General features: G+C 41.2%; 1 protein-coding gene across 1 annotated transcript; it reads right to left on the bottom strand.

The window, feature by feature from the left end:
• Positions 1-2,160: 2,160 nt before the first annotated feature.
• LOC140342475 (NACHT, LRR and PYD domains-containing protein 1 homolog) lies at positions 2,161-8,055 on the bottom strand. The gene is made up of 2 exons (XM_072428672.1): positions 7,764-8,055; positions 2,161-3,554 (listed from the first exon to the last, which is right to left on the bottom strand). Exons 1-2 carry the CDS (start codon positions 8,053-8,055, stop codon positions 2,161-2,163), a joined length of 1,686 nt encoding a protein of 561 aa, XP_072284773.1.
• Between the last annotated feature and the right edge of the window lie 3,559 nt (positions 8,056-11,614).

The following is an 11,614-nucleotide window of genomic DNA, read 5'->3' on the forward strand; positions in this document are numbered from 1 at the left end:
TTGTCATCCCCAGGGGCCCAGCTGGTCCCTGCAGCTCCTCTGGACTTGTCTTCTTCCTTCGATCTTCTCCCAGCGTGTGCAAAGACGATCTCCGGTGCATTCGTTGGAGCAGGCTGGAGGAGCGGCGGTAAATTCAAATAATTTTGTATTGGATTCAATGCAAAGAAATCTTTATATAATTTATATATATTTTTATAATGTATAACTTGACTGCATTATAAATGGTCTATATAAGAGAACTCTCTTCCCAATTATTCACTTTGAGATCATTAGAAAGGACAAGAGGGGACTCTTTGTGTCTGGAGGAAGAGTAGTTTAATCTCCAGATAAGGCAGAATGTCTCAGAATGTGCATGTTCAAAATGTCTCAGTTATTGATGTACACAAATCCCTTTCCCCCCTTAGAGTTCTCCCAGCCTCTGAATTACCCTTTCCCCTTCTTTTCAGATTACATACAAGCGAAGAGAGAGAACAAGTGAGATCACTAGTACACCTTGTTCTTAATGGTGATTGAAGCCAGTGAATCCATGGGGTTATGATCATACACATTTAATGGTTTTTTACCTTTTCTTTTACTATATTTATTAGCATACAGTTTTTAAAGTCTATAGCAGGGGCCCTCTACACAGGTGCTTGAGGGTCCAGATCCACAAAAGTCTGTAGTAATTTCTTAGTTTAAATACATGAATAAAATAATAAATTACACAATTTTACTAGTTACAAGACTAAATGGAATATCAGAATAAATCGGTAACCCTAAGTGTGGCTCGGGGTAAAAAAACAAGCTTAAATGTATTTAATTTATCATTTTGAGATGATTTCAAACTTGTGTGATAAGATCCAAGAATAAGATTGCGTTGGACTCTGAGATAATTGATAATCTGGTGGTTGGCAGGTCATAAAATTTAAATTTATGGAACTATGAATCTGGATATAATAGGAGCATCCCCAGTGTGTCCCCAGAGCATCCTAATCTGTGTGAATACACCTTGCTGTCATTGGATTGTTCTATTAGTCCCTCTTCTGTGTATTGGCATATTAAAAGCCTGGTAAGCCCAGCAGAGGGAGCTCTCACTGATACCATCTTTGTTGCTAGGGACAACGGCAGCGCTAGAGAGCCCAGTGACTCTGAATACCAGCTGAACTTTGTACCAGCAAGCTGGATCAAGGCAATCCAATTTTCACTTGTGTTATTTCAATTTTATTCTGTTTTTTTTCACACTGTTGCTTTTATTCAGATATTGTTCTGTTATTAGTCTTTATTTCTTTGTCCATGTTTATGTTTTTTTTTACTTGTCAAACATTAGAAAATGTGTGAACTGAATCTCTGAATGCTCTAAGTAGAAATAGTGAAACCCTCAATGTTGAACACTGCTATAAAAATCTCTCCTCTTGTCAGAATACACTCAGTGCACTGTGCAATACCATAATGTACTGCCACAATCCTAGATTCTAAACAAAGAAATAAAATGTAATATTATCTGAAGTAATGTTAATTGTTTACTGTATGTAAATCTGTGTGTGTGCTGGAAAGAAAAACTGAAGGGGGTCGGTATGGGTATATAACATTGTTTATCTTAGTCCTTGCTTGTATTCTGTGTGCTGCATTATATTTGTAGGTTTGTTGTTCTGGGACTTGTAGTGCTGCAGAGAGAATTGTCAGACATTTCTGGAGATAACTCCCCTCCTCTGCACCAATGAATGTCTGTTACTTCAGGACACAAAGTTTTACACACAATTTTCAAGAACTTTGTAAAAAAGAAAAATTCCATCGGTTAAACCTGTGAGTGTCCTACTTTTCCAATGTCTGTAACTAATATTGTGCTGATGGGTATCTCTGTCTGATTGGTTATAGCATCTTCTCTTTTGTTATAAACCACCTCTACCCTGGCCAGTTATTTTATTCAGATATTCTTATACTATTAATATTGGAGACACCGCTCAAATCTCTTAGACTATTCTAGTCAATGTTCTTACCAGACTTGTGTTCTCTACATGTGTGTATCTAGTAAACTCCTACCTAAACTGGATTTGGATGTAAATTCACCACAATATATCGATACAAATCCACAGTTCAGTTTAACAAAACATTAATTAGGAGCACAGCACTATAGTACCTAAAACATGTGGGGGGGGGGGTGCTACTAATCTCTTCCTTTGCTTACCCCAATCTCTTCATGGAGTGTAAAGCTGGTATAAATTTCCTCAATCCTTCATCCCGAATATGACATGAATTGAGTTTTACTTCTTCTGACTCTGTGCAGGACTGAAGGACAGAAGACAGCACAGAGCAATCCAGAGGGCTGAGGGAGATTCCTGAAAGGTCAATATTGTTTGATCCAATACATTGTGACACCAGGGCCTTATTCCTGCTCTCATGGAGATAGTAGAATGCATTAAGAAGGTTTCTCTTGTCAGATCTTTGTTCTTCTGTGATTTTATGCTGGATCCAAGTAACGACATCTCCTGCAGCCTGAACAGACAATTCTCCAACATGAGACTTTAACAGGAATCTAGTAGAAGAGTCTGACAGACCACAGAGGAAACGAAGCAATATTTCAGCACGGTCATCATTGTAAGATGCAGCAGCATGAAGTGTTTTCTGTAATCTGTCGGCATTATAATCTATAAAATGAGCTAAAGCAGCAAAAAACTCCTGAAGAGTGAGATGTAAGAAGTTGTAATCCACATTAGATGGCTGACCAGATTCCATTATAAAACTTGAAAAGAGATGTGTATCATTTCCTACACTGAATGACTTCAGATAACGCTCATCAAACACAATGATGTGATTCATGACTCCATATTCTGCCATCCATCCAATAGATCTCAGCAGTTCCCGGGCAGTGTGACTATCTCCTGTATTCTGGTTGTGATTGGTCAGAATGTTGGCGACAAAAGTCACAAAGAGGTGTGTTACAGTTTTGGGCAATGATTCCATCAGCTGATCAGTGTTGGTTGGTTGGGCTTTGAAGCACATTGATAACACTGTACAGACAATCCAGCAGTATGATGGTATGTAACAGAAAGTGTACAGCGTGTCATTCTCCTGCACATAATGAAAAGCCTTTTCTGATAGTTCTTCATTTTCAAATACATTTTTAAAGAACATCAGTCTGTCTTCATGGAGAAATCCCATGATGTCAGCTATTCTCTGGAAAACACCGGTATCAACTGATGCCAGTCTGGTTGGGCGGCTGGTTATCAGTACAGAGCAACCCTTAAGAAGACTCTGCCTTACCAAACTAACCACAATCTCACCAAAATGTGTTCTCTGTTTTGGATGGGTCAGTTTACTTGATTTGAAATCCATTTGGTGACTGCTTTCATCTAATCCATCAAATATAAACAGAAGTCTCTCCGGATCTTGTAGAATATTTACAATCTGACTCTCCAGATATGGATATTGTTGAAGAATCATTTCCTCCAAGCTGACCTTTCCCAGTCTATTAAGATCCCGGAATCTGAAGGAGAAGACAAAAGCAAATCTCTGGTAGAGTTTTCCCATCACCCAGTCATAGACAAACTTCTGTATCAGTGTGGTCTTCCCTATTCCTTTGTAGTAGTGTAATAGTATAATGAATGTGGTGTAACAAGTGAGGCTTAGCTCATATTAGCAGCAAAAAACATTTTCCCCTTCTGAGTGACTTCTGGCAACTGCTAGGCACCTAGGATTGGTTACAGGCCATAAGTGCTGGGCCCCTAGGATTGGTACCAGGCGGTAAGTGCTAGGCGCCTAGGATTGGTACCAGGCGGTAAGTGCTAAGCACCTAGGATTGGTACCAGGAGGTAAGTGCTGGGCCCTAGGATTGGTACCAGGCGGTAAGTGCGGGGCTTTTTCAGAGCTAGAAGTTTTTTAAGCAGCAGTGGTTCCTGGCATGAGGAATGGACAAATGTAACCTTACTGCTGGTGTGAATTCAGCCTAACTTCAGATGTGTTCCTGTGTCTATATTTAGTTAAAGTGAACTTCTTTTGTGAAAACACTTTTTTTTCCACTTGATTCTTTTACAAAATTAGCCCAGCAGGCTCATGCTGGCCCAGCTTCCACGTTTTCTCTGATCCTCACTTGTACATCCAATGCTGCTTTGCACTGCGCATACATTGGATTGAACACTTTTTTTTTTTTTTTTTACATTATAAGAAATCCTCTGAAGGTGCATGCACACAAGGAGCAGTTCAGAGCTCAGGATATGTGACACAAATATCATCGGCAGCGCAGTGTGATCGCTATGTGAGTGTAAAAGCTGCTTGTCATATTCTGCAACCTAACAACTCTCTGTGTTCAAACCTTCAGATCTCCTAAACCGTTCGTTGTAATAACTTGATATTTTTAAGGTACATGTGGAGGCATATGAAACTGAAACTGTAGGTGGAAGTGGGGGACACTTGTGGCTAAACATTTAAAATGTTATTACTTTGGCATTATGAGAACATAAATCTCTACCTAGCAAAGTTTGCTGCTCTGTTACATATATCTGTCTGCATCTTACCTCAAACCCCAATTTCTCCAGAATTAAGAGGTGCAGAGAAACAGAAATATAGGTGGAAGTGGGAGACGTGTGGCGATCACCTTTCATCACCATGGCATCATTACAACATAAAAAAACTTCCTTGTTACACATGACTGTAACCTTCCAACACCTCAACCTCAATAAAGTTTAGTGGGCCGAGTTAACCTTATAATGATGCCATAGTGATGAAGTTTTAGGGGATGTTAGTCACAGATGTTCCCCACTTGTACCTATATTTTTGGTTTCTTACGTCTCCACATGAATTGAAGTTCAGAATGTTAGATAAGTGGACAGGAATGTGTATCAGGGCAGGGAGGCCCATTTTATTGGGCAGAGTGTTTTATGTTCTAATGATGCTGTAGTAATGAGATTGTAAGGGGAGAATGTGCCCGACACTTGCACTTGCACTTTTCAGTTTTGTACCCCCCACCCTCAGAGAATTTGGGGTACAAAGAAGAGAAGCAGACAGTAGTCTCATAGGTATAGATTTGTAACAGGAAGGTATATATTAAGGGGCCCCTCCCCAATGTTCCTTGCTATGTTTATGGCTCTGGGGGTCCCCAATTTGCACTTGGGGTCCCCACTTTCAATTTGGGACTCCTAGTTGTACTTTCCCCTGAAACAGCAACCCCAAACTTCACAACCCATTTGTGACCCCCATATCTTGAAATTCTTTGAACCTGGGGGGCTGAAATTGTAGTAACTACTATCTATGAGGGTCCCCTGTACACTCTGAAAATTACAGGTCATTGTGACATACATATTAGGAGATATAGAGGTTTGTATACAGAGCTGTGAGGATGCAGAATGATATGCACACTTTACACACTGGATACATTTCATTTTTTTTTAAACAGTAATCCGAGCTCTGTGCTATGAGATGGGGGCGTGGCTGCCTGTGTCCCCTTCACATGAAGGCTGAGCTGTGTGCTCATCTCTCCAGCAGCAATCCTCTGAACGGATGGCACGGAGCAGCCTGAGATCCGTGCATCCGAGGATGAGAGCCGCCGAGAGCTGGGCGGGGGATTCAAATCAGCCGGGCGGAGCAACCGGCTAAAAACCTCTGGGGAGAACTATGTATATATATATATATATATATATATATATAAATATATATTAAACTTAGTCCTTTGATGTGGTAGCAAGGAATATTTGGAGACAGATATACAAGTTTTGCTCCAAAGCCAGCCAGGTGCATTGGTAGCCCAGATGGGGAGAAAAAAGCAGCCAGGTGAATGTGTAGCTCAGATGAGGAACATCAGACAGCTAGGTGCATTGGTAGCCCAGATGGAGAACAAAGGACAGCCAGGTGCATTGGTAGGCTGGATGAGGAACAAAGGGCAGCCAGGTTCATTGGTAGGCAAGAAGAAAAAAACAAAACAAAAAGCATCCAGGTGCATTGTAATTCAGATAAGAAACAAAGAGCATCCAGGTGCATTGGTAACCCACATGTGTTTATAAAGGCAACCAGGTGCATTTGCATGCCAGGGCTTGGTGTCATGTTGGTCTGGGTGTGGGGGGCTTGATATGTGGAAGCCCCTTTTAATAAGTGGGTCACCAGATGTCTGCCCACCAACTCCCTGGGAATAAGTAGAGGAAGTAAAGAGCAGTCATATCATTCCCTTTACTGTCACCAGCCTTTGGAAACTCCCAAAAATGTCTGTTTAAGCTTTTATACCTGTACAGGCACCTGTAACAGAAAGCATTTTAGCCCAAAATCCTCCCCAGACACCTGGCTTTAAAGAGTAGACAGTTGGAAGCAGTAAACGCTGGGTTTTGCTCACACAGGTGTGAACATAGCCTTAGGATCTGACAGAATTTGCATTGCATTTTCATCCACAATTATTACCTAATAAAACCTAAACATTTGCTTGGTTAAATCTTGACCACCAAATCTTGCCTGGTCATTTGAAGTCTTTTTTCCCCTTTAAGGGGCATTTTGTTTTTGGATACAGAGCAAAATCAATATCCCAGCTGCATATTCCATGGAAATAATTTAAAGTATATGGCTGCCAAGTTACTTGCTAAACCCCTGAAAATGATATTGTCACCAAGACCGCAGGGAATAGGGGAACTTGTGTGATTATATTTCCAGTAAATAAATGAATAAAAACAGTATATGCCAATTTTCTGTAAATCATTTCCTTTCAGAGCCAGAGGAAAACTTTTACCAAGTTAATCACAATGCCCCTGAATATAATTGTTATCAATATTGCTTTGGAGGGGCAGTCAAGGACACCTAATACTATTATTTTGTTGTATTGCAATTAGCATGCAGAAATTCAGTAACACAGTTTATAATCTATTGGAGCCTTTGGAGACCTGCTGACTTTTTGTGTTATAACCAGGGGTAAAAAGTACATTTAAAAGTAAAAGTTTGTGTACTTGTACTTTTTAGTAATTTTTAATATATATAATTTTAGTTTTGCTTGTTTTTGAAGTACTGTTTTTCATTACATTATAAATCATATTACTTACCGAGTGAAAGTAAAAATATAAAAAATATAAAAAGTAAATAAAAATGGAAGGATAGGAGGTGTGGCTCTGAGATAAAAATGTAGGGGGGTCTGGATATAGATTATAAAATATACTCTAGGACGAATAGTTACTGCTTTGTTTGATTATTTGCAGAAAGCAAAACCAGCAACAGAAGCAGTCCGTGGGAAGGGAGGACTGCAGCAGGGGACTGTGAGCAGGGCCTGCATGACTGCCTGAGTGTTAAGGGTAATGATAAGTGAGGAGAGAGAGGGGGGGAGTAGTGATAGGATGGGTCAGAAGTAGAGGGGAGGAGTGTAGAGGGTTTAAGTAGAGGGGGCACCAGAAGGGAGGGACAGAATTTGCGTAAGAAAATTTTAGGTAGGTGACAACAGCATGGCGTCCTCAGACATGCTGATCATGCAGCTTAGGGCTGCAGTGGCCTCTCACAGTGAGGCCTGGTTGCAGGATAGGGTGGCAGAAGCTTTAGGGGGGCTGCTAGTGGTCCCCAAATAGATAGATTCGGGGGGCTGCGGCCTCGGAGGCATAGGCCCCTGGTGCGCCTGAACCCAGAACCGTTTTTGAGAGCTCAGCGCCAGTGTGGGAGCCCCCAGAGGGACCCTTCTGACTTGCAAGCTGGACAAAGCAGGGTCCAAGCCAGGCAGAGGTCAGGTAGGAATCCGCTTTGTCTGGGGAGCTCTGGAGAGGGGGCTGCGGCTGCCAGGGAGCGCAGACCCCTCTCTCAAGCAGGTGAGGCCTTAAAAGGGGAGGCCTCACCTGAAGCTGGGCCCCTGCGTTCTGCAAGGACCCAGCAAAGAGGGACCACGAGGGGGGCTGCGGCCCCCAGAGGGCGCAGCTCCCAAACTAATGCAGCAAAGAAGATGCCTCGTGGTGAGGTCTCACCTGAAGCTGGGGCCTTGCACAATCTGGGGCCCTGGTGGAAGCGTCGGAAAGCATCATCAGGGAATCTCCATGTCGGGAGACGAAGATGCAGGCCAGGAACCGGCGGTGGTGCGGGGCCCAGGGCTGGAGGCAGGATTCCAGGGAGTGGATCTGCGAGGTAGGCCATGTGGGGGTCCTTGGAAAGGGTGGGGGAGGGGAAAGGGGACATAACATGTATGGGAGTTTTTGTGCTGAATTATCGCATTTTCAGTATTTTTCATTTATTTATGTATTCTTGTTTAAGCTGAATTTTGTGTTTTTCCTTTAATTTTATTAAAAGTATTTTTTTTTTACATGATTGTGTGTTTCAAACATTTTTTATATTCATTTATATTTTTTATATTCATTATATCTACTAGACCCCTATTCGGACATATTTCTGTAAGTTACAGGTCTACAATTTAAAAAAAAAAATTATTAATGAAAGATACAAAACGAAATCTATCAGTGCTGGCCATATATTGCTCCCTGCTCACCATTCCTGTACCAAAGAGCAAAAACGACACCATACAATGCATCCTGTCAGTTATAGGGGGCCTCTTACCTTCTTTGTACCCCAAAATCTCTGCAATGGATATTTCCAGAGAAATGCAAATCATATGACAGATATCCAGTGGGTACATGTTCTTACTACTACATCTTTGTGTCATTACATCTCCTCGTTCCCAAGAAATTAGGGTTCACAGAAGGTAAGTTGCCAGATATGTGTGACAGCGTAGCCCAGGGTAGGTATTATACATATCCTTCATTTCATTATACCTACAGTTTCCCATTCAGTAGAACTGGGATTCAAAGAACATAAGCCGACATTTACATGTGACAGGGTACCATGCTATAGTAGCAGTGATACCATTTTCCCTGGGGGGGGGTTAGCCACAAGAGTCCCCCACTTATCCTACATTTCCCTTTCTCTACTGTAAAGTGAAATTGGGGTTCACAGAAGGTAACTGGCCAGCTATGTGTGACAGGGTACCACATTATGACAGGTATAGTTTTTTGTATCTTGTGATGGGGCTGTATTGATGTAAAGTTAGGGGGACTTAGCCACAAGAGTCCTGCACTGGCAGTTACATTTCACTTTTCTTACAGAGAATATGGGGTTCATAGAGAGAAAGGGGATAATTATGTGTGACAGGGTAACATTATATGATGGGTATAAAATGTTTTTGGGGATGGAACAAAAGGCATTTACTACTGGATTCCACATTTTCAGTTGCCAACATCCCTCTGTTTCAGAGAAATTGAGGGTCACAGAATGTAAGTGTCCAGCTAAGTGTAACAGGCAGCTCACCAGCCGCTTAGTCCATTACACCGCATCGTCTGCAGATTTGAATCCAGGTGGCAGTGAGTGGTACTGGGCATCTCCCCCTGACAGGGGCAACCTTACCGCCAGTCTGAAGGCAGTCTTGAAGTTTTGTGCAAGTATATATTTGGGACACCACAGCAGAGCAAATTGACAGTATCCCAATGCTCATTGCCATGGAAGTGTGACCCAGGGGTCCCTAACATGCAAACTCAATTTGGAGACTAAGGTCTTGAAATACCCCCCCTTAGTGTGAAAATATGCCTGCTTGTTATTAGGATTTTATGCTTATGACCCCTTATTTGGCAATATGAAATTTGGTTTAGTAACAGCTCTCAGTGTCCCATGTGTACCCTGAAAATGTCACATTTCTTTGACACCCTCATTTCTCACAGTACAAGGTGGGCAGGGAGCAGCTCCTTCTCCTGGCAGCACAATCTCATAGAGAGATACATAGGAAATGCTAGCGCCCCATCCCCACAAGACAATGAGTAGAGAGAGCTGAAAGGAAGAGAACAAACAGAGGACCGGGAATGACAGCTCCGAGGGCCAGATGTGGCCTGCGGGCCATAGGTTGGACACTCCCTGCTCTATCTGGTTGACCTTTCTCCACTGACCTCTGACATCAGAAGTGCATTTTTGCCCAAAGAACTACTGCTTACTGGATATTTTACCTTTTACTGCTGCCATGTGATTGGCTAATATTTGTGGTTAGATAGAGGTTACTTAATATAGTGCCAGTGAGTTTATATTAAGTTTTTATGAAGAAAAATCTATTATAGCAATGTTTTAAAAAGCAACATTTCACCAAGGGAAAGAAAGTTTTCCTAAAGGTGATTTAAAAAGTCAACTATATCACCATAATTTCAGTATTGCAATATATAGTGAAAATTCAAATTGCAACACCAAGCTTGGTAGGAGCAGACAAATATTTGTATGGAATTAACAGCTTTCCAACCTCTGTTTCAGCAACGTGTCAATAGTCACTTGTGACCTGACTTATAGAATTTCAGTATGACTGTTAGTGTTTTTTGGGAGAAGAAAATATATGTCCCCCTCAATGGCTGTATATTTGATATGATTTATGGGATGTTCTGCATTATGACACGTAAATGTATTAAATGTCATGTGTCAACAAGTTTTATTTTATTATCAAATTTGTGGAGGTGTCCTTTAAAAAAAAATATCATTGAAATTAGTATCCCAGTTTCCATTTTGAACTGCACAGGAGAGACCCCTAACCTCCTATTTAAAAAAAAATATATTTTTTCCTCTTAGTAAATTTTAATTTGGCTCTTTTCTGCAATATTTTAGTACTTATCCCATCCTTACTTATTGCTCAAAAAATTAGAAGGGTCAAGAGGACCTGTGGGAACATGTCTCATGGGTATAAGTGTGACTCCTCCTAAGTCAGTTGGAAATATTATTTAATCAAATATGACACATTCATCAACAAATGTGACTTAGAGAAACCTATTGTACTGGATAACAAGGGGACACTTGCTTGGGGGAAATAATTGGATTTAAAGGAATATAGGGTATTCATTTAGCAAAATGAATAATCCACTTGCAAAGAATAACTCAGATCACTATCCAATCTATCCAGTCATGTATAGGCTGAAGTTTTGTATAATATATGCCTTGTAAGGAGATGTGGCTCTCTGCCCTTGGGCATTCCAGGCTCTTTAAACCTGGTCAGTCAGAAAGGGAGAACCAAGGGAGGGGAGAATGAAGGGCTCTATTCTGACCAAACTAGGCCTCTGTCATTCCCCAAAAGAAAGCAGTCTAAACTACGGCGGGAGGACCTCATCCCCACAACCTGTGCCCCATATGGTTGTGAGAATCTACAGGAGTATACAGTACCCTTAGCCATTACCAACCCAGCAATATCAAAAGAAGATGCCCCACAGCATCCAATTCAGTGCTGGTAGCTCCCCACCATACACTGAATGAATATCCACCTGGTCTGCTGCTGCAAGTGTTCTGTATGGTAACATGGTAATGTTTGATTGGTTGACATATAACAACAGAAGTTACTGATAGAACTCATACAGCATCAATAGTCTAAATTTAAGCAGTGATGTCACTATCACAGATATTATAGTAGGTATACCAGGTGTCTCATTTACCTCTCAGCTCTGGAGTCAGTGTGTGTCCATGTTCATCCAGCAAAATCTGCTGTACCAGAACCTCACCTATAGAAAAAAAACAAAGACTTCATACTATAATATTTTGTGCTTTCACGTATAGAAAAATATGCATTGGGAATTAAAGCTAAATAGAATCTGTAACCTGTTTGCACATTTATCCAGATCATTCTACACCTAACTGAAGTTTTCACTGGACTACAAAAGACACCATTTCTGCATCATGTACCCCCAGA

Source organism: Pyxicephalus adspersus, chromosome 12 (assembly GCF_032062135.1).
Source record: "Pyxicephalus adspersus chromosome 12, UCB_Pads_2.0, whole genome shotgun sequence".
Classification (NCBI taxonomy): Eukaryota; Metazoa; Chordata; class Amphibia; order Anura; family Pyxicephalidae; genus Pyxicephalus; species Pyxicephalus adspersus.